This window comes from Abramis brama (genome assembly GCF_963993115.1).
Source record: "Abramis brama genome assembly, chromosome: 19".
Classification (NCBI taxonomy): domain Eukaryota; kingdom Metazoa; phylum Chordata; class Actinopteri; order Cypriniformes; family Leuciscidae; genus Abramis; species Abramis brama.
Genome location: NC_139981.1, coordinates 29570566 through 29598148, shown reverse-complemented (window position 1 = coordinate 29598148; position 27583 = coordinate 29570566). Strand labels below are relative to the sequence as shown.

General features: G+C 38.3%; 1 protein-coding gene across 1 annotated transcript; it reads right to left on the bottom strand.

The window, feature by feature from the left end:
• Nucleotides 1-122: 122 nt before the first annotated feature.
• fam120b (family with sequence similarity 120 member B) lies at nucleotides 123-23280 on the bottom strand. The gene is made up of 11 exons (XM_084093007.1): nucleotides 23152-23280; nucleotides 21251-22282; nucleotides 20831-21011; nucleotides 17216-17317; nucleotides 15345-15517; nucleotides 14954-15046; nucleotides 7324-7530; nucleotides 2697-2805; nucleotides 656-751; nucleotides 449-503; nucleotides 123-222 (listed from the first exon to the last, which is right to left on the bottom strand). Exons 2-11 carry the CDS (start codon nucleotides 22241-22243, stop codon nucleotides 195-197), a joined length of 2037 nt encoding a protein of 678 aa, XP_083949133.1. The 5' UTR covers nucleotides 22244-22282; nucleotides 23152-23280; the 3' UTR covers nucleotides 123-194.
• Between the last annotated feature and the right edge of the window lie 4303 nt (nucleotides 23281-27583).

Sequence of the window (27583 nt, the reverse complement as noted above, 5' to 3'; positions counted from 1 at the left end):
ATATCATGTTTTTGAGTGATGCACTGATACTGCAAAGACATCTGTCACTGATTATCTGAAGTCAAAACAAAAGGGCAAAATCTAAATAAAGGCGTCCAAGAACATGGACATGAACATTCATATCTGAGAATGCAGTTTATTAGTGCTTTGTTCAGGGGGTGACAATTGTTTCCACAAGAGTAATATCTTTTTCATCAGTCTGTGTTTTGAGAATTTGGCCATCTATAACAAAAAAAAAAGAAGTAATTTCAGTTATCAATGCAGATTAGAAGTAGATTGCTGATTCTACTACCAATGGCATGCTGTAAATTACAAAAGTACAGTATGTCAGGACAAACTTTGATGTAGGTACATACATCACTAAGATAGATAGATAGATAGCTAGATAGATAGCTAGATAGATAGATAGATAGATAGATAGATAGATAGATAGATAGATAGATCTCACCTCGGTGCAAGCTGATACCTTCCTCTCTTTGGATGCCTTGGTCTTGGTCTATAACCTATGGAAGACATTACACTTTTATTTATCTTTAATACCAAATTAACTTCTTAATATTAAACTCATTAAATATGACCCGTACAAGCTTTGTTCTTGTAAGCCTTAATTGTGTTTTTGCCAGTGAAAGTGTTAGTCTTGTGTACTGTGTTGTACCTTGCTGGTAGTGTGCTGAAGCTGCGGGCTGCTGTGTGGTGTGATGGAGCTGGGGTCGTCTTTCTCCACGCAGATCATCCACCTCCACAGGCCACGCTGAGCCAATAAAACAAGCATTTAAATGCAGATTTAACTGGAGGTTTGACTCTCTCACAATTAGTATTTGCAGTGGAGCATCACTGGAAACATAAAACGTACAATTCTGAAGCTGAACTTCACCACCACGTCCCCAAAAGTCTGAGGCAATGATTACTGCCTCAAACGCACATAAATTAAAAACAGACTTTTTATACGTCTAGCCCGACAGCATCTTGCAATTGACACTTTAGACCATCTGAGATTCAAAACAATCCTCTAAGACAGAAATAATGGGGTGAATTAAGATCAGGCAACAGAGGCCAAGTTTAGGAAAAGAAATGAGAATAAATGACAAACCGTCAGAATCACCACACTGAAATATAAACTCGTTTTGGTTTTCAGGGCAATTGTGGGATGATAGGATTTTGTTTCTGCTGTGGATTTTTAACCATGTAGACTTTGATGTTCCATTGCTTTTTTGCTTTTTTAAGCATTAGAAACTCAAATTCCATTACTTTTTTGTTGTAAGAATGAAATGTTAGATAGTTAACACGCATCACTTATTGTTACCGAATAATTTTACCCATTTACCCAAGTTATCGTAAGAAAAAATCTTTAATATATAAATATCAGTAACTACAAACATTTGGTCTCAAACTGGCTCCTAATGAGTGACAAATGCTGTTACTTACAACCCTTTTACCAACTGTGGCATTTATTTTAATTTTTTATATTAAAAAAATGTATATAAAAATATTATATTCAATGATCTTTGTTAGAAATTAATTAGGTAACGCTTTATTTTAAGGTGACGTAGTTACACGTTACTACATGTACTTCCTATAGTAATAACAATAAATTAATCATAATTACGAGTAACTGACCCTAAACCAAACCCTAACCGTAACTCTATAGTATGTACTAGTAATTAATTAATATTACTCAGTACTTATTTAAGTACAATGTAACTACGATACCTTCAAATAAAAAAAAATCAATGCATTTAAACATGGCCCAAAAAAGTAAAATTTGGAGTTTCTGACCAGGTTCTGTACTGGATTCATGGAAAGTCCAACAAGTATTATTTTTCAGATTGTTATGAAGTTACAAAAAAACATGTTGTGCACAAAAGATGCTCTAAGAATGGCATATGACAAACTAAACTAGCTGGAATTGCAGACAACCACGGTATAAACAAAAGAACATCAATCTAACAGGATAAGTCTTGAGATTCGAAACATGGCCGGTCTGCCATAATCGGACTAAAATATCTGATGACAATAAACAGTCTATTTGCCTCTAAGACACAACATGAGCAGTTCATGAGTTGGTCGACATCAAGAGGGAAACCAGATGGAGACAATTTCACCATAAGGTCTCTTTTAATCTTAGGACAGAACCACAAAACTCTGGATGGTGGTAAAAAGCAAAAGGGGCTCAAGGAGTTTGTAACAGCCACCACGTTATAATTTTGTTGTCTTGTTATGTTACTTAATATAGATCGCTACCTATAAAAAGTAACCCAGAATTATTCTTGTTATGACAAAGCATCCCCTCGATCTAAAATAGTGTTCCAAACAGATTGTTTCCACTGTCACAGACCAGATGGAGGGTTTTATTAAAGACGGCTGGGTATTGTTTATGTGCAAGTAACCTGGACGTTTCTGTATGCATTACATTTGTTTGAGTCACAACCAGGTCTACAAAAAAATAAAAAAATAAAAAATAATTCAGCCCACAGAAATCAAATGTCCATCATTCAAAACAAATACAAATGCACCGCCCTTTTTCTGTTTGATTATTAAATAATTCTGGCTAATCTGAGTACTCTTATCTGCATTACAACAATTTACTATATTTAAATCCATTTTGTAGAATTCCATATATTTTCCCAGAAAGTTAGTATGAAAATGAATTTCTATCAAGTAAAGTGATGGATGAGGAAATGTAGAGTGATCCGCACCATCTCTGTACTGTAGTCTGCGTGGTCGGCTCTGGACGGGGGTGCCGCGTCTCCTGCAGGCTCCCAGCACCAGCTCTCTGACGGACAAGAACAAAGATATCCAGGAGGGCTAAAAGACAATAGACAAATTAGAAATTTAAAGGTGCAGTAAGCGATTTATGAGAAACACTGTTGGTATTTGAAATTGACACCCAAAAAACACACCCATCCCTTCATAACGAACATGCTAAGCAACAGAGGTGGGCACAAATACATCAAAAACTATTTTGTTACAAACTACAAATACTGGCTCATGAAATGTAACAAAATAAAATACAAAATACTGATGTGAAAAATGTATTTAAATAAAATACAAGTAATTAGTATTTTGAAAATACAAAAATACTCCCACAATAATCTTAAAGGGTTAGTTCACCCTAAAATGAAAATTCTGTCAGTAATTACTCACCCTCATGTTGTTCCAACCCCATAAGACCTTCGTTCATCTTCGGAACACAAATTAAGATATTTTTGATGAAATCTGAGAGCTGGATCACTTCTCCATAGGCATAAGGCATTATAACTTGCTGGCCCAGAAAATGTATTAAAGCTGCATTATGCAGCTTTGCCGATTTCTTCGCTGTTTTCTCGCTTTTTGCTCGCGGGTTTCTCTATAGAGCTCCCCCTACAGCTTCGGAATAGATATTTGACAACACTGTCGTCAAAATTCGTTGGCTCGTCCCATCTTCTCCCGCTGGTCATGTGCATTTGTTTTCAAAGAACCCGGCGAACGCACGGAGCCATGTCCACTGAGGTATGTATAATACACAGAAGGCTAGCATATAAATGTTTAGATAGTGTATGTGTGCAGTGCCGTAAAGCAGTTTGTTACATCGCGAGACCTGATATCACGCGATACTTCCTGATGGCGACCCGCCAGCCCAAAGTTGCAAGGGTGGTTTTTCGTCTCACAGGCGCTCGGGGGGTGCGAGAAGACCACCATTCAACCCGAAAACAGTCATATAACCATTCCAGTGACTCCGAAGCTGTTCGGTTAAGATAAAAAAGTTACTTAGTTCACCTTTAAAGACATCGTTAATATAGTCCAAGTGACTACAGTGGCTCAATCTTAAGTTTATAAAGCGACGAGAATACTTTTTGTGCACAAAAAAAAAACAACTTTATTCCACTATTCATTTCCTTCTCTCTGGGCCTCGAGTTAGTTCACGTAGTGTTTTAGCGCAGCGCGTCTGTGTTGCACGTCACACGCATGCACACACATGACCAGCGTCGGCCAATAGTGAGCCTACGTGTGACCTGCAACACAGACGCGCTGTGCAGTTATACTACGTGAAAAAACTCAAGGCCCAGAGAGAAGGAAATGAAAAGTGGAATAAAGTCGTTATTTTTGTTGTTTTTTTGCGCACAAAAAGTATTCTCGTCGCTTTATAAACTTAAGATTGAGCCACTGCAGTCACTTTGACTATATTAACGATGTCTTTAATACATTTTTTGGGCCAGCAAGTTATAATGTCTTAGAAGCCTATGGAGGAGTGATCCAGCTCTCAGATTTAATAAAAAATATCTTAATTTGTGTTCCGAAGATGAACGAAGGTCTTACGTGGTTGGAACAACATGAGGGTGAGTAATTACTGACAGAATTTTCATTTTTGGGTGAACTAACCCTTTAATGCCGTTTTTAAGAGGAGCAGCGCCACTTCTTCTCCTGTGTTCAAAACTCATTCACTTCTTGGAGGGAGCCCGGTCTACAGGGTGTCACGTGATTTTCGTGCATCTAACCTGGACATTGCCATTGCCAACATCAGACCGAAAATATGGCAAAATCATTTACTATGGTGATAAGCATATGGTGATTTTTCTTAAGTATTTAAGTATTTGAAATACTCTAAATACACTCCCTCAAAATATTTTGTTACAAACTACATTTCATTTTTTCCACACCTGCAAAATACAAATTACAAAATACACTAAAGTAATTAAATACGTATTTAAAATACATTTAATTGAAATACTGCCCATGTCTGCTAAGCAACACAGGTAACCATGTATGTATGTTGACAGCACGAGCAAGTATGGATGACTCAGCTGTGATTCAACAACAGCATATCTTCCGTGAAACAGCAAAAAGGCAATGTTATTCACATATCGAGCAGAAACAAAGCAACCTAGGTGTCTGTTTTCAGGACTCCCTGCGGGTCCTAAAGTTCTTGCCTGATTGTAACCCTCTTTGGTAATATCTGTCATCTCTCTATTTAGTCTTTCTTCTAATCTCCCTCTTGCTCACTAGCTCTCCTCCCCCATCATGAGTGGACACGCCCCTTATTGCTGATTGGCTACAAGAGTGTTTTGGTGCTCCATGGATCAGTCTGATCCACTTTGTTTTTCTTCTCCTATTTAAATAGCCAGGACTATGTAGACATCTAGCAAATATTCACAAATTTGTGTGATTAGTTGCTGATTTTAACTTTCAACAACGTTTCTCAGAAATCTCTTACTGCACCATGCATACACAATAAACTTAAAAATCTCAATCCAAATGTATATCTATAATTGATTAAATCCATAGATATTTGAACACTCATATTTAAAAAAAATGTGTGTCAGGCCTAATGGCACTGATTTAAAAAAAGAAAAGTTAGTTCTGAGAAAAGGTCCTGCAATATTTGTTTGCAGATGTCACTTGGTTTGATGTTTTGGGGGCAACTGTCAAAGGGTGTGTCTCAATCAGCTCCTTAGTTCAGTAATCAGGGCACTGATCAGGGAGTCAGCCATTTTAAGGGCTGTCTCAATCGCAAAATCTTTCCAATGCATTGAAACGTTTGCTCCCTAAAAAGTGTGCACTGTGAAAACCAGGGAGCATCGATGCTCACTGTGTTTCCTTAACGGAAGTTCTAAAGCGCGAAACAAATCGTGCGAGCCAACTCAGTACAACTCAAAATAAAAGAAACCTAAATTTAATTTAATTTAATTACATTTTAGCATGAAGATAGTTTGCTAGACAGGTAATGAACATAATACATATAGGGCCCTGCCATTAACCCGGTGCAATGCAGCGCCAGGCGTGACGCAAGTTTTTTTTGCTAGTTTCAGCCCGACGCAGTTATCATTTTCACGTCTTGCGCCACGTTCTTTAAATAGCAAATGCATTTGTGCCCATCTGTTCACCCATAGGCTGCTGGTCTGAAAATGAGGTGTGTTCAGGCGCATTGTTGGCGCGTTGCGATTTTTTGAGGCAACTGAAATACTGCGCCATTAACCAACTGAAACCTGGTTTAAAGTCAATGGCACAATATTTTTGTAGTTATTTAAAGAGCGCGTTAGTAATGTGTGCCTATAGGCGGGTCCACAACACACGTACACTTTGTCCCGTAGTCTGCTAGCGCGTTAACCTCGCGCACAAGCAGATCCGTTTCCTCGCTAGAGAAGCGTTTAGTTTTTCCGCTTGCAAATTCCGTCATGTAAATAGCGAATCCGCCATGGTGCGAGCGCAACTGGCTTTTAAAGGGAATGGGAGATGAGGCTCTGATTGGTTTATTGCACATTACGCCCAAAACACACCCATTACTAATTAAAAGAACAGGGACAACCCTTTTAGACAATGCGCCGGGTACGCTGACCATTTTTCCCAGTGTTAAACTAGCAAAAGTGGATTTGAACGAGCCCTAAGTGCCTTTGCACCTGTGCTTTAGACCCTGTGCTTAGATTGTTAATTAAATTACTGCTGAAATGTTGCTGTAAAAAATATCAGTTCTGCTGTTGTTCATAAATATCAGTAGTGACGTTGACAACGAACCTGTTGTCATGTCACCATCAGTGTACCAATGTTTAGTGAGCCAGGGTCCTTACTGTCCTTACCAGTGCCCGAATTTGTGTACATGATATACTGATTCACGACTGATTGAGACGTACTCCGTTTGTACGGAGACCTCCATGAAGACAAGAGGTGACCATGCACAGTCTGAGTTAGTTCCTGACTCCATTTATAATTACAAACCCATGTTTATATGTGTGGTTTAAAAAATTATTTCGACGTTTTTGTCCCTTGGCTCCGGAAAAAAACATTACAGAAATCAAAAACAAAAGAGATTCTGTATCTGTTTTGCAGTAAACCAAAAACATGTAAACAAAAATTAAACAAAATCCAGTAAACAAAATATGTGTGGGCCATACAATGAACTGATTTTCATTTGTTTCCTTCGCCCTGATTTCCAGCATGTCAGCAGGCCTCGGTAGAGCTGCATATTCCGTCATGACAACATATAAAAAAAAAATAAAAAAATAAAAAGGATCATACTAGGTCCTGTTTACATCTGATATTAGGTTGCCAGGGCTAAAAACATTTTGTGATTTGATTAATCAAACCACATTTGAAGATGCGACCACACTGTATTTGTAGTGTAAATACCAATCCGTTCAGATGCATCCAAGTCAACAGTAAAAGGCCGCCCACTCACCTGTCAATCAACCATTTTGCTAAAAAAAGGATTCCGTGTGGCTTTGAAATGTCATGTTTGTGGTGAGATTGAAATGTAAGTATCTGTCTCAAATGACCACTTGTGATCGGATCATCCAAGCCAGATGTTAATACCAAGTGTAAACAGGGCCAATGGCATTTTCCTGTACTTACATTGCCTTCGAGAAGCTCCTCTTTTGGACTGCCTGAGTGGGCTTGCAGATACTTTGAATGGAAGAGCAGGCCGTCAAAGGTCTTCCACGGCATGAGCTCACCCATTGGGAAAGGGAGACCACATGCACTGTTGGCTGCGATGAGGTAGGTCAGACCGCGCACAAAGAGAGAGCCGAGCTGGACGGCCCTAGGGTCTACAACAGGGGTCTGCATGGGGGAGGGATTACAACATGGTATAAAAAATAAATAACAAAAACACAATAGTTTGCAAAGGAGCGGTCACATTTACAGTTGCTCTGCGAAATTATGCAAACAAAATCAAGTCATTTCAATAGGAATCTACACAAGAGTTTTGGCAAAATATTTTCCAACACAGATTTTGATGACGTAGAAGTTGGTCACGCACATTTGCTGTGTTGACCAAGTGTGCCGAACACGTCCTGAAAAGTGAAGCCAAAACATTCTGATCGCCCCATGGTGGCTGGCTGCAGTATAGGTCATAAACCCCACCTCTTCATGTAATCCCATGGGACGTAAGCCAAACTAAAAAATTCCATTACAAATCATTTTGATGTTTTAGGTAGTTAAAATTTAGGTAGTTCTTATCATTTACACGATAACGGCATTTTGGTGGCCCAAAAAACGTAAACTTTTGAAAACGGGTTTGAAAGTGATAGTTTTTGAAAACGACACCCTTATCATCTCCGTGTAAACTACAAAAACGCGAATGACGTCATGCACATGCGTATTACGTGTTTAGTCAATCAGCTTTTTTTTTTTTTTTTAAATGAAAGGATACAGATATTAACAGTAAGAAATAAGGGGGGGCATATGGACATCTTTACGAGTGGTTATAAGAATTACACAAATCAACACAAATGTAAATATTAATAATATTATATAATATTACAGTATTATCAAGATTAACATCCTTAGAATGAAATTCGTACAACAATAGATTATGTAATTTGTCTATAAGCATGAGCGTTCGGCTCGAGTGCACTGTAGTAAAATAATGCGTATGTGCGCAGGCACGTAGTCTTTCTTTACGAAGTGACATCGCCAACTACTTGTCTGCCATGCATAATACAGTGTTATTAGTCATTTTCGCGGATTCGTGTGAACAGGGATCGTTTTGATAACATTGTCATCTGTACAAAGAAAAAACGTTTCTGTTTTTAGCATATCGTTGTCGTGTAAATGTAGCCTAAGGGTACTTTCACACTGGAAGTTTAGTTCGAAACGGGGCACAGTTTGGTTTGAAAGTGACTTCTGAGTGAGCTGTGCTTCAAGCATCGCTACACTATTGCAGGATAAAACTGGAATAGGAATATGACTTAAAATGCAAAGGCTACAATTAAATTAAATTAAATTAATTAATGTGCTGCGTGTTTCAGAGTAAAGCCCGGATCATAAACAGCTCATGATCCACCGCTTTTTGCAGAAAATGCTCCAAATCTCTGCATCTGCTTTGAGTATGGGACACTTATAACATGCATTTTGGAAAGCAACATGCGCCAACCATCTTCCCATACCCAAGCAATTATTAACAGAAGAGAAAAGGGCTCCTCGCGGTTTTCTGTCAAAATAAAAGTTTGATGGTTTAACGTTTTTAAGACAGCCAGAAATATTTGTATTGAAATTTTACAGTTGTATTGTAAATTAAAATTATATTATTTTTCTTAAATACTTGATTTTTTTTTATTTTACAGTGAAATATTACAATAGAAATATTTTTCATTTTTTATATTTTCATTTAGTAATAATAATAATAATAATAATTTTAATTGTTATTATTATTATTATTTTATAGTCATACTGATATCTAATCTCAACATTTTAGGCAAACTGTACAGCCCTACAAACAAGCACATCAAAAAAGTTTTTGTTTTTTTTATATTGCAATTTGATTCCCTCCCAAAACTGTGCATTTCTAGCTATCCCTGAGGTTGTGTGGAAAGGAGCACCAGGAACATTATGCTAAACTTCTCCTTTTGTGTTTGACGAACGAAAGAAAGTCATACAGGTTGGAAACAATGCAAGTTAAAGATTACAGAATGTTGATTTTTAGTTGAACTGTTCCTTTAAATGACAGCACTTTTACAGCAACTTGGTTTCAAATTCATCATGCTGTTATTACCTATTGTGTGTTTCAACTGGAGGGAGGCAGGGTGTGACCCGTAGAGCTCACCTGAAGTGGCCGTGTGGATAAGGGGATGTTTACAAAGGGTCCCCCACCCCCCACCAGACTGTCCGCTGGTCACCTGGTCCCCCACCCACAGGAGATAAGAGAGGGGCTGATTAGCTTTCGTGACATGAAAATGTGAAATTGGCTTGCCACCTGCTCCGCTCTCAAACACAGCTTAGACTAAAGCAAACAAAAGGGAGCCTGGAGATAAAGCCGAAGTGACAGCAGCAACCCACTGCCCAAGCCTTCCAGGCGCACAGATTGAGAGCCAGGCCGTCGTTTGAAATATTACGCTGTTTACTCTGGCCTGACTTCCTCTTTGAAACCATGCCTCTTCAGTAAAATGAGAGCATTTAATCACATTCACTGCTATGCATAAGGTTTAGAGAGTGGGATGAAGTAGACCGGCTTTGATTAAACCGCTTAAAAAGACACGTAAAAGTCTTAGCACCTTTAAAGCCACTAATTGCTCAGCGTGGAAGTCAATAGGCCCCGGGACAAAGCTGATGCCACCCTGCTGCTGTAAAGGTATAGAGAGGGACAACAAACCAGAACAGCAGCTGCTCTGCAAGCATTTCAGCAGTGAACAATGAGAGCTGCTCCAGATGCCCGAAGGACCGCTGGACCCCCTGAGGACAAGCAGATCAGCATTAATGGCCAACTACAGCCTTGTGTCAGGCTCCGCACCTGTGCCATACCTTAATGCACATCTGCTCAATGTTACTACTGTAAACATGAATGCATGACAAGACAAGGCTTGTCTGAATCTTGTGTGGCATTTGAATGAACTTTCAATTTTAGATTTACTAAATAAACATAGTGGGTTGTATAACCAGGCTTGTTCAGTTAAAGGGTTGAGAGTCAAGAACTTAAAAAAAAAAAAGAAAAAAAAAAAGAAAAAATTATTGGAGGTGAATGATTTAGTTCTGTTTATGGTTTTTGAATGACTTCATTCATCCACCAATGCACCAAATTCAGATCACCTCAAGCACAATGCAAAAGATTTGCTTTAGTTGTTTTTTTAATCATAAGGAATTTAATGTTTCTGAACTGCTTGAAACTTTGATTTGTGCATCTTTTTGACTCCTTTAAAAGATGTGACTCATAAGAATCATTTGTTCACGAGTTGAACTACTACTGTGTTTGTAGTGTGGAACCGTTAATGGAACTGAACGCCATGAAAATGATTTGCCTCAAGTGTTTCTGAACTGGTTCTTAAACCAGTTTAACTGATCAAAAAGTCTTAAATTCATAAATCAGTATAAATCAGTATAAATCAGTTTGAATCAATGACAATTACTGCTGTAATAAATGACAACAAATTATATATATAGCACTACCGTTTAAAACTTTTTTTTTTAATGTGTTTATTTTATAGTTTATTTTATATTTTTGTATGTCTCCTATGCTCACCAAGGTTGAATATATTTGATCAATATTGTGAAATAGTATTAAATTTTTTTTATTTGAATATCATTACTCCAGTCTTCAGTGTCACATGATACTTCAGAAATCATTCTAATATGCTGATTTGCTGTACAACAAACATTTCTCAATATCGTCAATGAAACAATGAAAACAGTTGTGAAGCTTAATATTTTTGTGGAAACTGAGATACATTTTTTCAGGATTCTTTGATGAACAAAGTAAAAAAAACAAAAAAAAACAGCATTTATTTAAATGTAGAAATCTTTTGAAAAAAAAAAAAGTAAATTTAATGCATCCTTCCTGAATAAAAGTATTAATTTGTTTCAAACTACACACACACACACACACACACACATATATATATATATATATATATATATATATAAATTCCTTATGGTTCTCATCAATAACAGATGCAATGTAGTGGCATCCTTAGCTTGCATTTACATTCCCTTACTACGACAAAGCAACACAGGGGGAAACTGATTAGACGGGGGTAATCAGGACGCCCCTGGAGACTCTCTTGCCATCTGTCTGGCTCTTCTGCCTCCTAATACCCCCCCCCCCCCCCCATTTCAGGCAGATGTGACAGTGTAACTCCCAATGGGAGACAACAATGGTGCATGTAACAGGTGCTCCCACCACCCCATGGCAGAAGAGCTTTACACACTTTCATCTGGCCAGCGGCAGGCTGTCGCCACTGTGCCTTGAACACACACGCGTCTCTGGGTCAGCCAGCAATCCACCACCTGTTGCCGTGCACGCCTTCTAAACACACAATCCCTCAACGCTATCATTCATCACCTAACATATTGTGGGCAACATAAACCGAGCCATATCACTTCACTTGAGCCAAAACGTAAACACGCGGGACCATATACAAATAAATACTGCAGCCAAGTTCACAATAAACAACCATTACGTGGCATAAAAGATACAGTGCCAGTCATTGTCTACCGAGGTGATTGAAATTCTTTGCTTTGGACATAATTAAACATACGATCTGTAAAAATATAAATACAACTTAACAGTTCATTTGTATTGTCAACAGCTTGACGTTACATGAGTCAAGTGTGAGATATGCATCAGCATCTGAATACAACAGACTGGAGGGATTCACACCAGACGCAAAGAGGACAGCCGTAGACACAGGAGGATCCGTAAATTAGGAGGTGGCTTCTTGGATATCTCCCAAGAGGCTCTAATTTGGCCCTCTATCATCCATTATCTGTGCTGTGGGGAGGACTCTCAATCCAAGCAAGCACTGCAAAACCACAGGCCGCCCTTGGCCGTGTCTGAAATAGCACGGATAGGAGGCTTAAATTAGGGTGGGAGCTGAAATAGCCCTGTGGTCGCCGGCGGGGACGACGCGGAGCCCGTCACCAGAGCATCACTCTCAGGTTCAGACCACAATTAGAGTAGTTTTTGGGAGGAATGTCGCAAAGCAACCAGAAATTATCCCTCCAGTCTCTATCCTCATTTTTTTTTTTTTTTTTTTTTAAATAGCAAAAGAATCTGATATATCCTTTAAGAAAAAGGCCATGATTTGTTGCAACTCCATGTTGCTGTGCCATTTTGACATGGAGGCACAGAGTTTGTGATCTACTGTAGCTTAAGTCATAACTAATGAGAACAACAACACTTGAAAGTAGGGATGCACCAAAAACCGAAAATTCTGGATTCTCTTGACCAAAAACCGAAACCGAAAATGCTCTTTAAAAAGGATTTATTTCTTATTTAAAATTAGCTTGTATATTTGTACATTTTGAGGGTGAGATCAAATACACTAATTATAAGCATAGATAAATACAGTATAACAAAGTTACACTGTATTTATCTAAATAAAGTAGGGTCTAACTGTAGAGTATTCAGATTACAAATTAAATATAGATTATTATTTGTTAAAGCTGTGTTTTGTTGTTTGATTAACATTAATGACTTAACAGCAGGTATTTATAGGTTGCTGTCACTTTAAGACCGAATGCACGGATCCAATATAATGATACACATCCGATTTCTTTCTCAACTCTTTACATTCACTTAAGACATAATCGACTGTGTTTACAAGAATACTTGCAGAAACGGGTATTTTGACATAATTTTGTGTGTATTTCAGCTGTTTATTTTCTTTCGGCCAGAAACTGAAAATGCCATTTTCGGCCAATAATTTTCCGCAGCAGAAATTTCGCTGCATCCCTACTTGAAAGTTCACATAAAACCATGGCTTAATAATCCAATGTTGAAGAGTTCACCCAAATATGAATATTCTGTCATAATTTACTCACCCTCATGTTGTTCGAACCTGTATGACTTACTTTTTTCGAACAGTCTCAATGCTTTTTTTGTCCATATAATGAAACTCAATGGCGTCCAAAGCTAATTTAATTAGGAAACAAATAAATAATGCATATTTTTTATTTTCTGGTAAACTATCCCGCTGGAATTCCCCTGGTGGAATGATCCCAATCCTACTTGGACAGCCGTATCTCTCGCAGTTTTCAAGAAACGAAAAGCACTTAACTGCATTCTGCTGAGACTGATTATTATTTAAAAACATCTATTTTTCTTTCATAAATCCCTTCCTGTTGTAACCTGCACCGTTTTGGACATTGTTTGAAACTTGGTATAGGGCCTTAATCAGGTTAGACGCCATATTGAATTTAACGCGGAAGAAAGCAAGGCTGTGAGGGAATCAATGGCCTTTACAATGCACTGTATTAAGATCCTAGATCACATATTTTTCACAACTCACAACATTCAAAACTGCTTTCTGGAATTTTTGTCTACTTTTTTTTTTTTTTTTTTTAAAGATGGAAACAGTACAATGAAAGCACTGTACTTCTATCCCTCACAGCTACCCTGACTAAGGTTTATTGTTAGCACTTCTCATGATGTGAATGTGTGGTCAACAATTAAATTGCAGCTAAATTTCACAGGCAAACAATTTGTCTATTGTGAATAGTGAATTCACACAGAATGAAGCGCAGTTCACATAGGCCCTGTTTAACCCTGATATTAAGAAGCATTTCTGTCGTTCCGATCACAACTGGATGACGTTAAATACAGGTGTCAACGGGGTCTAAAACGGTTTGAGCTTGTCCACTTTTCAACCACTTCCAGAGGTAGTCGAAAAGCATTTTCCGGATTGCTTTCGTAGTGTAAACAAAGCAATTTCTTTAAGAAATCAGGATAGAAGTGGTTGAAAGTGGAGAAAAGAGACAGATTAAAACAACAGTAGTAAACCAGGATGTGTCTCCCTCGTCTACTCGTGATCCGATTGACTAAAATGCATCTGAATACCAGGTGTAAACAGGGCCATAGAAATCACTTTCAAACTAAGCAGCTTTTTGTTGGTCAAAGTGGCGAATCCTGTTGTGAAATCTAAGGAAAATCCTTCACCATCACACAAAATTACAGATAATTGTGATTTCTATTAAAATGACTGGACTTCGACACAGAAAAATCAACCCGATCTCACGGGAAAACGTACAAATTCTACGAGGTGGCTAATTCGTACGAATTCATACGACCTCACTCGTACGAATTAGTACGATTTTTGCAAAATCGTACATATTTTACGAATTGCCCAATTCGTATGAATTCATACGAATGACCTACCCCTGACCCCGTCCCTAAACCTACCCATCACGTGGGTTTAGACAAATCGTACAAATTCGTACGAGTGAGGTCGTACGAATTCGTACGAATTAGCCATCTTTTTATCATTCGTACGAATTGGTCGTGAGATAGTGTTGGAAAAATCGCTGAACAACTGAGACTGCATCTTGACTGCCTCACTTACGGGAGCACAGAAAAGGTTTGGACCTAGTAATCGCACCAAATGTGAAACCAGGCAGTCTTTTTTTTTTTTTTTTTTTTTATGTTACAAAATAACAAGCATGACCACAGTTGTTTTGTAAAAGACTCCAAACCAAGCCCAGTTATAATGAGTGAGCTGCATGTGAGTGTAAAAACAATGTTTTTAGAAAAGCAGAGGTGGCTCAAATGACTCACCCTGAGCTGTTGCATTTCTGTGAAGGATTTGAATCTGACACAAACAGCTTGGCTTAGATATGCATCTACGTCTTCCAGAGAAAGCTGTCTCGTCTAGATCCAAGAGCAAACAGTGTTTTTATTCAAGTATACACAACAAGCATCAAGCATCACCACACACACATCTATACACAATGCAAGGGTATCGGAGTTGTCTGATAAGGGCTACACACAATAAACAGTGTTGAAGCGACACCGGTGAACTCTTTTGACATGCAAAGAGTTCGCATCATTAATAAATAAAGGCTAACAGAGCGTACGTGGTGCGAATGGACCCAAACAAAGCCATTTGTTTACATTCAAGTGAAAACCTCAATGGTCCATGGCATCAACGATGAAAAGTTAAACAAACCTGAATGGCAATGTAGGTTACAAGACAAATCACAGCAATCATAGGGCTGTCAAACTGCTTCAGCTCTTCAGTAAACTCATACAGGTCAAAGACATCCAGGAGTGTTGATGCTTGGATTGTTTTCACCTCTGGGTCTGTCCTAAACCACAGGGCCATCAGATCAGGGGGCCCTTCTGTTGATCACAAATTGACCACAAATTTAACTTTGTGGGGGTTGGCGTGTGTGAGAGTAAATTAATGATTGAATAACAGTTCTAATACAAGGGTTTCCATATATTTTGGCAAAGATTAAATCATTTGAAAAATGATTGTACTCACAAATCTAGCTGATGGATATTAGCTGAGCATAACTAGAAAACGTTATTAAGAAATTACTCTTGCTGCATCCAAAATGGCATATTATATATTGCCATGTTGTCACTGTCATGTGACCTACGGCGTCAATTTGCAGCTTCACTTCCATTCACAACCCCTCTCTAGTGGCCCCTCAGGAATGGTAAAGTGTCCATCGTAAGCACACTTCAGAATCTCGCCGGAAGTAGTAGGTCTTCCTTGTACTTTTCTCCTGTTCATACTACTCAGCTCACATACTGTTTTTCACATACTATATAGTAGGGAAGTAGGCATATTTGGGTGCAGTATCGGTCTTCTAAAATTCCCTAATATTGCCAGGTTGGGAGCCCTGTAATGCAGTGATGAAATTTGCAGTGTGCGAAATACACCTATCAAACCAGATGGTCTTTTTGTTTTTATCACATTTTGCTGTGTCGTGTAATCACTGATACGAGAAAACACAAAAAGGCAAACAAAGAGAATGTACACTAACAACTGAACATAGATCTCTTGCGATTATCACAGGATTACTTAGCAGCATCAGACGAGGTAGTGTGTGATGCTTTGTATGCGAGACAAAGTCCAAGGATCTTTGAGGTACTCGATCCCCCGGTTTCACAGACAAGGCTTAAAGGTGCTCTAAGTGATGTTGGGTGACGTCACTTCTTGTTGACGTTCAAAGTATTGTCAAACAAAACGGAGGCTAGCTCGACCCTCCCTCCTCCTCATCCCGTCCCCTCCCCCTCCTTTCCGTGCTTCCTGAAACAGTCATGAACGAGTCGAAGGCTTTTCCGATGTAAATTCGGGACTTTGCGCGTACTTTCTCCTTTTCCCTCTTCTTTGTTATTTGTTCATCGGAACGTCGTCTCTTTGGTCGTGTGTTGGCCATACCAAACTTCAAGAGAATATAATTCTAACGTTAGTCGTTGTCGTTGGCTAGGACATCTCTCCTCTAGCTAACCTCCCTCTTCATGCTTCTCTCTCCTCCACTCCCCACACCCCCCTTCATGTGCACGCGCACTAACCCCCCCACCCCCAAATCATTCTTGTCGGTTATTGGCTGGAACACTGTTTGTTATGTTTCGTGGTCCAGGCTGGGCCAGTTTGTTTTTGTTGCCGTTTGTGGAGCCTGGGCTGTCTAGAGAGACCGCGTTTTTTACAGTGTGTTCAGGGGACAGGCAGCTAGCGGATAGTGAGGAGATGTTTGCTGTATGTGACAAAAAAAATTTCGGCCTAAAAAACGTGTGACATCGCTTAGAGCACCTTTAAGCTAGTCCCAGACTAAAATGCATGTTCGAGTTGTCTTAAGTAAAAGCAACTTGCACTGACAAATCTTAAAATATGTCAGTTCCATTGCTTTGTCTCTACACATCAGTAATGTGTTTTTCTAAGGCACGTTTATAAAAGCTACTTAAATGTCCTAATTGAACTAAGGCTGAATCCTGGCTTAATCTAAGCCCTGTCTGTGAAACCGGGCCTATGTGAGGTACTTCATTACGACAAGTGTATATGTGAAACATAACTACTGAATTATGTACTTATATAGTTGAGGGGTTTTGGAGTGACTCTGGTAGGCTCCTGAAGTGGATTTCCTGGGAAGACGAACCATTCCTTGACTGACACAGTGTGACCGTAACAATCTATAAAGGAGAGAGAAAAGTTAATGCACATTGAGAGCAAAAATAATGCAAGAAAAAAAAACATCTTGAAAGCATCTTAAAGTCCTTTAAAATTGGCACACAAAGGGAATTTGTGAAATCAGCTTGTATGTTATGAAATAATATGATTGACAGAGCCTTTCCAAAATTACAGTGTAGTCCTCACAGTTTGAAATCTGATATGTTTTGTCCCCTTTGGTCTGGCCCTTCTTTTCAACAGCACATTCACCACATATTTGCCCACACCACAAATATTGGACAGACATGAGACAATTCCCAGAATCTTATAGAGCAATGGAGATTTATTTTCTGTAAACAACAGAGTAAGAGTACAACCTATATTTCTATACTTCGACAAAACATCTAGATGTTAAGAAAGAAAAAACACAAATAATATTTAAATTAAAATATTTTTATCCTAAGATCACTACATAAAAAAACTTCAGTCCAACAGTCTAGATTTCTTCAAAATTTGACTTTTTTTTACTTTGACCAATGAATAAAAATGACAAAAATTATTTTGAAAATAGTATTTACAAGTCAAACATAATTTGAACAACATTTACTGACCAAGTAATGTTTCTATTTAATTTCCATGACTTCTAAAGATTTTAACTTTTTCACGCTTAGAAATAAAAATTCTCATATTTCCAAATTTTCCATGACGCTGGGAACCAGTGTTATTTTAGTATTATTTATATACTTTTAGTATTTATTTATATTTTGAATTAGCTTTTATTTTTATAGTTTTAGTTTTTGTAATTTTATGTGATTGTCATTTTTATTACCCTTTTTTCAACGAATAGGCAACAAAGGATTAGGGTTAATGGGGTTTTAATGGGGATATAGTAAATATTAACACAGGTACACCACAAGGATGTGTGCTTTCTCTGATTTTGTTTATATTAAATACAAATGATTGTCAGAGTTCACAAGATAATAGTTATTTGGTAAAATATGCAGATGACACTGTTGCTTTCTTTTCTTTCACATTCAGATCAGGAACATGGTTCGGTTTTGTAAATTTTATTTCTTGGTGTAGTAGTATGAAACTAGATCTAAATGTGTCAAACTAAAGAGATGATCATTCATTTTAGTAGGAGAACACTGGCACTTCAACCTGTGGTCATTAATGCTTTTGATAACAGGTTAAAGTTCGACCAAAATTCTGATGCCATTATTAAAAAGTCACACCAAAGATTGTTTGTGCTGAGGAAGCTTAATTCTTTCAATGTACAGAGAGTTGGTCTCAGGTCATTTTACAATTCGTTTGTTGAAAGTATCTTGTCTTTCTCTTTTATTTGTTGGTTTTCAACACCATCTACAAAGAACAAAAATCGTTTGCAGGGTATTGTTAACGTGCTCTAAAGTTATGGGTTTTCCCTTAAGAAGTCTTACATCTTATTATGAACAGCAAATGTTGAGGATGACTCACAAAATAATAGGAGACAGCACACACCCGTTGCACTGGGACTTTGGGTGGATGCATCTGGGGCGACGTTTAAGGACAATCAGATGCTCTACAAATTGCTATAAATTTACTTTTGTGACTGAAGCAATTCATTTATGTAATAAATGTAGTTGATTGTCATTTTTGGTATTATTTTATCCTCTTTTTATCCTCTCTCTCTCACCTATTTTTTATTTATTTTTATGTATTTTGTGTAGTTTTGAGTATTTGAATGTATGCGTTAAGTGTTGCACCATGACAGTTTAAATGAATTGCCCCATAGAGATTAATAAAGCTCTAAACTACTAAACTACTTTTTTAAATTAATTTGACTTTATTTTTATTTCAGTATTAGATTTAGTAATTTTAGCACTTCAACTTATTTTATTTCCGTTAGTTGCCAGGCAACATTTCTAATTTTCATCTAATATTTATATATTTAATTATTTCAGTTATATTTCAATTAACAAAACAATTTTAATAGTTTAATAGTTTTAGTTTTAGTTAACAGCAAACACTGGTGGGAGCCAGGACTCACTTGACTCAGGAGTACAAACTCTGAGGACAGGAGGACGAAAGTTTGGTAATTCTGCAAATGGAACAGCAGCGTACTTGATAACGTCACTCACCTCGCCTTGCTACTCCGGTTATCCTCACTGAATATTAAAGGGGTGGTATAATGCCCGTTTCACAAGATGTAAAATAAGTATTTGATGTCCCCAGAGTGTGTATGTGAAGTTTTAGCTCAAAATACCCCACAGATATTTTTATATAGCATGTTAAAGTTATCACTTTTTGAGGGTGAGCAAAAACGCACCTTTTTTGTGTCTGTCCCTTTAAATGCAAATGAGCTGCTGCTCCCAGCACAGGGGGCGGAGCTTCAACAGCTTGTGTCATTTTACCTCACACAGACATGCACTGAAAATGTCAATGTTTATGTTCAAACTGGAGTCAGACAATGATGGAGAGACTCAACAGGACATTTCTGATGAATTTATGTAGCTGATGTGTAGTTGTCTTCTAGTCATTGATAAGCATACTCTGTCATGATAATCTATAAATCGTGTTCTGGGGGCGGAGTTTACGTAAATTTTAGGGTTAGTGATGTCACTAACCTTAGAGGAACGTCGTGTAGTCACTAGCAGCCGTTTGTTGTAGTCCTTAAAAAACGATTTCTTTAAAAGCAAATATCTCCCCTTGCTTTGAACTTTGAGCATTGTAACTTTGCAGATGTTGTTTATGCTCAAACAGCAACATTACACACTAACTAAAGTTAAAAAAGTGAAATCATAATCAACCACCCCTTTAACAATAAAACGAAATATAAAAACCACCCTGCCTCTTTTGGTTATGAAACATAATAATGTGGTTCAGGCAATATGTGAAAATATATGCGCCCGGTGATTGCCTGGATCTCACAACGTCAGATCAAATTTTCAAATAGGCCACAGATTTGAGAAACTACATTCTTGCCTGAAAAAACTCCTGTAAAACTAAATTTTGTGACACGATAGCAGTAGTTTTTTTTAAATTATATGGGTTTTCTCCTGGGCCAGTGATGCTTGCTGGTTGGTGTGAGACTCATTCTGGGATACCTGTCTGTCTCAAGTTCACACAAGTTCACCTCCCCTGATGCATCCTTGATAAAAGGGGAGGAGCAAGAAGTCTTGTTAAATGTGTGGTCAGTACCGCGGCTCCCTATACACAGAGTACGCGAATTCGATAGCATACTGATAGCGGCCGACCATGATGCCGCAAATTATAATTACCCAACTATATAATTGCGAGAGAACCCAAAAGTATTGAAATATATTTTCTCCTCCCATCTCATATTTTTTTCCATCGCCATGTCCCTTTAGGGGCTCCGCAGAATCCATCATTTCCTTTCCGAACATAATATTCGGCTTCGGCACATAGTACAAATCATGAGATGATGTTATTGCAAATGCTCTTCTTCATTTAGTCGGCTTCCTCTTCACAGTTGCATACAACTCAACAGAAAAGATTTTCCATAAATTCTAAGTAAATACAGAGACGAAACGCACCTGGCAGGACTGGCAGTATCAGGCCATAGATGCGTTCTCGGACAGGCAGATATAAGACGGCCTGCGGTGGTAGCTCGACCTCATCCTCATCCTCCAATGAGTTACTGCAGTCCACGACTCCATCATACAACACGTTATAGACCAGGAAACACTCTGCCCGCGTGTGCTTCTCCATCGCTGCCTGCGACATGGAAACACTTAGTAAGAACAGAAACAAAGTCATGTTACTTCTGGTGGGTCTGGTGTGTTTGTTCAATACAAGTCTCAGTGAAAAGGTTTCCATGTTCAATGTTTCTGAATGCAAATCATATTATCAGAGTAAAAACTTCTAAACATTAACAAGTTTATTTGCATGTTTAAATTAGATTTTAAATGACATATTTTCAATATGGTCTCAAACACTGCATTTTTCCTTCTTACCTGTAATATTTCACCGGGTACATACTTGTCCATCGAACGCACAGACTCAGGGAAGGGACGGCAGCACTTTAACCAAGGGGACGTTTGGCCTGGAAGTAAATATATGCGTATTCCCTTCTCTAAAGCTTCTTCCTCTGCTTCAACTAACATCAGTGTTTCCTCTCTGCTGGGATGATGAGCAGTAATGAACTCTGCAACAGCGAAGACCTTGTCTCCCTGAACTTGCATGTGTTTCTTTCGATATGACGCCAAAGCACTGTTGCGAAGACGCTGCATTTGATGCTCTGGCACTATGTCATTACCCAACAGACAGGACAAGAGAGGAAGGTCAGTCATATGAAGGTTCAAAACTTGGCATAACCTCTCTCTGGACAACAGCACTGTTGTCATATTGTTTAAATTGAGTTTACTGATGGACAAGTATGGGGCTGTGTTGCAGATAACAAAGTCTGTATCTTGCCCAAGGATGCCCATGCAGTCGTGAGACAAAGCATAGTCGGATATCTCATAATCTCCTTCTCGGACCGAGCATCTTGTGTCTTGACCAAGGCTTTTGAGGGCAAATCTGGAGAAGGTTGCGAGTCCAGAGGGAAGGCAGAAAAGGTCTCTGCTGTTTGGCTGCTCACCGTGAGTCTTAATGTGCTGAAATATTCTTGCTATGTCTTGGTTGACTCTCAGACGCCTCTTCACCCATTCTGCCCGCTTTTGCTCCTCGACCGTTCCGTCGAAGAAAAAGACTAAGCGTATGCCCGCAGCCGTGAATGAATCGACAAATTCTTGAAGGATATGCATATACTCTTGCCACTGACCACCATGAACCCAGGCTTGACAGCGATACCAGTACCTTAAACAGGCCATTCCATCCACTACGAGCGTGGCGGCGCTGTCCGGATGGGCTTTGGCATGATTCAATGCCATCTGTTTCAGGCCCACTGGCACACATGTGTCTGGGCAACATGTCTCCATGAAGTACTGCAATCCCTTCACACCCATGTTCAGCTGCCCAAAAAGGTCATCTGCAAGGTCATGCGCCTAAAATGAAACATAAAAATATGAACATGAACATGAACATGCACCCTTTCGTTAGATTTTCTCTCTTATGACAATGTAAAATCTCAGTGCACCTGCTAAGTCAATCAATAATGTATATACGTAGATGAAAATATACATTAAACTTTAGACATAAAATGTACATGTGAATTTGTAAAGAAACATTACTAGATTTAGTACTTCACATGGTCAGATATTTATAAAATTATTAATATTCAATTATTCTCTCATCAATATTCATTTATTCAATATATATGAAATGTCTTCATCCAGAGGGTCCTTTCAATATTTCACCTGCTAGGACTTCAACAACAAGCCATAACATTTTTACTGAGAGCTTTAGAGGATTTTTAAATATGTTCCCTCGTTTTAAGTAGTTACTATTAGTACCTCAAAATTAAAATAGCTAATGCATTTAATAAATGATATGTTTATTTTATCAACACAAGATTTTTAGCCTGAATTGACTAGGGACGATTAAGTAGACCATGCTAAAATCAGTTTGAACCCATCCTGTAGTCTCAATCCGTTCATTCATTGAAGGGAAAGCTATATTTTCCAATATTGACAACACATTATATGTCTCGGCAACCTGCGGACAGTTTAAGGAGTTTATAATCTTTCTTAGTAGGCATTCTTTTCTTTTTTTAATAATCATTTTGACTCCTGAGAAACATCAGGTAATTTGAATGAAACCCTTTTTACTGTGACCACCTGTGTGTGTGAATGCTGGGAATTTCGCCATTAATGCTGCGTCGTTGCCAGTAAGGATATGGGCAACTAGTATATGTTATCACTTAATGTCACAGATATTTAACCAAATGCTGCTAAAGAAACAAAAGCTGACTCACTATTCGTTGGGGCGTCACGCATAATATGACTAGAATTGACTGGTTAGTTCGCGTTGAACACTCTCTGGCGAACGGCTGCTACATGAAGCGACTGGAGTGTTTGTTTACAATGTTGCGCTCACTTCCTGTTCCGCCGATCTCAGCAGCCAATCAGCACGTTCCTTTAATGATCCGAAATAAAAAGCTAAAACATCGATTAGAAATCGCTGAATACTCTGGCCAGTAACACATTTTGATAAATTCTTTTAGATTTACCTCTCCTTACTAGATTAGTAAGTTATTTAATTTAAATGTGAGAACTGTGTTTGTTAATAAAGAAATGTTATTATGTAAAGACTTAATATTGTATGAAAAAAACACCCAGTATATCTCCCCGTATTTATTAGGCATTTTTTTCACCTGTATGTTTTGCCAAATACATATTTTAAATACAAAAATAAGCCGGCCGTGAATGAATGGACACTATCAAAAATTAGTAATAAGGATAAAAATAGGGTAGGTTGGCGAAAGATGCCCCCACCTTCATTTTTTCTCCTTACCATAGATGACACAACATTTCATCTCAGCACTTATGATGAATGGCTGTGCTATTTTTAATTTTGTTATTTCATCTGAATATATATATATATATATATATATATTCAGATGAAATGACAAAATATATATATATATATAACAGTTTTGAGGTCAAATGATCTAATGTTGTGTCTCTGGAAAATAGTGATCTATAACAGTTGAATATCAAAGTTTTTTGTGTGTCTATCTGTTACTGAGGGATATGTGTGGAGAATTGTCACAGAAGGCCTCAAGTGGCAAGTTGTTACAAGTGTAAATATTTTTTTATTTAATAATTAGTGGGGTTATTATTCAGTATTTCCAGATGTACATTTAAGACATCTTCACTTTAATTAAAATCTAGTTAGATAAGTGAAAATTTGCATTCATAGTGTTACTATTATTACATATTTTCAATTAAAATATGGCCAATTAAATACGTAAATATTCATATGCCTGCATATAAGTCATAGAATCATTTTACCTTTCAGACGAGTCTCTTTTACAGGGATTCTGCTTTGTCTGTCATTGCGTTTTTAACTATTATCAACTAAATTGTCAAAGTAAATTTTTAATTTTATTTCGTTTTTTAGTATTTTACATTACTGACACTTTGAAAAAAAATGTCTAAATATTAATAATAATTATATCAAAAGTAATTTATGGGGGGGGGGGGGGGGGGGGGTTGCACACTTTGTGCTAGCAACAAAATTAGCAAATGTGTCCCATTTATTTCAGATAATAACACTTTATCCTGCACCTGCATGCTAAACTTATATCTAAAAATATGTTACAATTGAAAAGTAAATCCACATTGTTCTTAAGGGGGGCATCTTCCCCCATTAAATAAAACTTAGCACTTAATTAGGGCAGCGGACCTATCCAGTATTGTCAATCCTACTTGTATGAGTTTCACAAACTGATAGAGAGGGAAAACGTAACAAGAATGATATTCATAATATAAAACTATGTATTTATGTTTATATTTCTTCCTCTCAACTCTTCAGCTATTAAAGCTATTAATTATATAATGGAAACAACAGATGTGTTGTCACATTTGGCAGACGTAGGAATTCATGTATAGCTTAGCACAAGTTTTTCTGTTTTCGGGTGAACTATTGATTTTTCTTCCTCTTTGAACCAAAGTTTCTCACAGAAACAAAACCACCCCAGGGAAAGGGGCAGATGTTCCCTAAAGGACGACGGCACGCGACAGTCCTCGAGCCTGTTGAAGAATTCACCTCTCTCTCTCTCTCTCTCTCTCTCTCTCTCTCTCTCTCTCTCTCTCTCTCTCTCTCTCTCAAAATAGAATTTGATTCAAGTAATCAAAAAGAAAAAGTAACTTCCCTAGACAGGATGCAGTTGATTCACAGTGCGTTTTATTGTTTCTTCTTGTTTTTTTGTTTTTTTCATAATGAGCGCGCCACCCGAGCCATGCACGCGACACATCCTTTGTTATTTTAATCAGCGCGAGTCCTTGCTGCGTCACGATGGGGGGAATCTACTATCACTATATTGCATTGTCCTTTTCCTGAACACAAAATAAGGTTAAAACGTATTCACGTGCTTGATGCCACAACACTTTCATATAGGACTGCGCCGTCTCATTCAGAGAGAAAAAAATCAAACATTTGCGCTCTACTTAATTTTTGACGGATCTGCGGCGATTCGCAGACACTCTCCCACAAGCCGTTACTCTGTGTTCCCACGGCCACTTCCAGCAGCTTCCCTAACCATATGGCCCATCAGCGGCATTCATGTGCTGCTTCTTTACATGCTTCCAGTCTCATACGGAGGAAGCCCGCGTGCGCGCGCACTGTCCAGAGAGGCAGTGGAGACATGCAGTTGTGATGTGAAAAAACGCCATTTGGTTGGTAGCAGATGGTTGGCTTGGGGAGGGGGCTGTCCGCGTCTTCAGAGAGAGTCCCCGAGGGCTCCCCTTGTATTCAGAATCAATGAAAATTAAAGCGCAAAGAAAGATGAAGAGTCAGAGCTCGAGTCCCGGCTTTGTTTGTCGCAGCTACTGGTGGGCAGGAGTTAAAGTACAACAGCCCCCTATAGAAACACTTAAGTTAAACAGTCTCCCCATAGTCCACCTTCAGAAAAGAGGAGGAATGCGAGAAAGGAGCTTTCTGCTTGATTTAACCAGGACAGAATCGCGTGGCATAAATTATGCTTGAAAAGAATAAGCGAAGTGGGCATAAATCTGAGGGTTTTCAGCATGCTTTTCAGTGATGCTTTGCTGGGCTAATCGGGAAATGTGTGCAACGTCAGGGCAAAGAATAGTGTGATGATAGCTGGGTGACACGGTTCCGCTCTTATTTACGGCCAGCGGTTCAATAACTCGCTCCGGAGTGTGATGCAATGACACCTGTCGCGCGATAACATCCCATCGCATCAGCAAACGCGTTCGATTAAACAACAATGCATGCTTAGAGTAGGACTGAAGTATTTTCTAAACGCATTATTTTCATAATTCGTCAGATCTGCTTATCTGGCTCCCTACAACGCGTAACTGTGTCACCGAAGCACGTATTGTTGCATTCCACTGGATTTGAAAACCGCGAGCGCTTTTAATTAACGCACTAATGAAGACCACCCTCCCTCTCTCTCTCTCTCTCTCTCACACACACACACACACACACACACAAACAAACGCTCACGAGACAGAGCGAAAAGAGGGCAAGCGCGATTCATTTAACAATATGAACGATTAAAAAACGCATTGGAAACTTCCTCGTCAAATTAAACGCAAAATAATTGATAAAACACCAAAACAACAGAAGCTGCTAGGTACTTTTGTGAGGGATGACGTGTAGAGAGGGGAGCTCATTCTCATTGTGAGGGGAGCAGGTGCTGTGTGAATTACCATACAGCTGAGAGCACAGAGAGAGAGAGAGAGAGAGAGAGAGAGAGAGAGAGAGAGAGAGAGAGAGAGAGAGAGAGAGAGAAAACTTATTCTCCCCTCACACACAATAACAAAGTGCCTTAATGACAGCCACGCGAACGACACACACCAGTTCAGCGTTTACAATCCAGATGGAAACTCGAACTTATAGAGTCACCAAAACTCAAACCACTGAAATGAAAGTTTTGTTAAAAAAAGCGCAGAAGGTTCATAGGGATAAACATGTTCACTTTGCATGACCTGATTATGCGAGGAGCTAAGGCCCTGATTCGACTTGTAAAAATGTTGTCATCTGAACGGAAGTAAAATGCCACGGTAAAAATTGGTTAGCTGTAAGCAACAAATATATAGGGCATATATTGCTTTAATTTATGGTAAAAATTATCACAAGGTTAACTATGATAAAAAAGTTTAGTTAAAATTGAAAAGAATCATGGGTTGATATTCTGTTGTTATTATAATGTTTTACAAGAACAAACCTTTTACTAGCTCAAATATGCAATAATTATTTTTGGGTTAACTTTAAAAAGTAAGTTACCTGGTTGCCTCAAAAATTTAAGTTCATTGAGGTAGAAACTCAAAATATTATGTTATCTGAACCACATTAATTATCTAAGTTGATTGGACAAAATAAAAAGTTGTGAAAAAAGTTGTGAAAATGTTTTTTTTTACAGTGATGAACTAATTATAAAATAGAAAATGTTAGCACACATGTAATATATAGCCTGTAGCCTATACGTTTTAATGACTAATAAAAGACAATACACAGATCCACAGAGTTTTCAGTCATATTGCAATGAACAGCCCAGAAACACCGTAAACCCCGCTGTAGGCTACTTATTTGTCCCGTTATCAGGAATGCGACATTCCTGCAATGTGTGATGTCATTTGTGGTTTTAGGTCAGAGTGGGATGTACAGGATTCTCAAGGTTGCTTATTTTCCTGCATGTAAATTATTTCTTTCTCTCT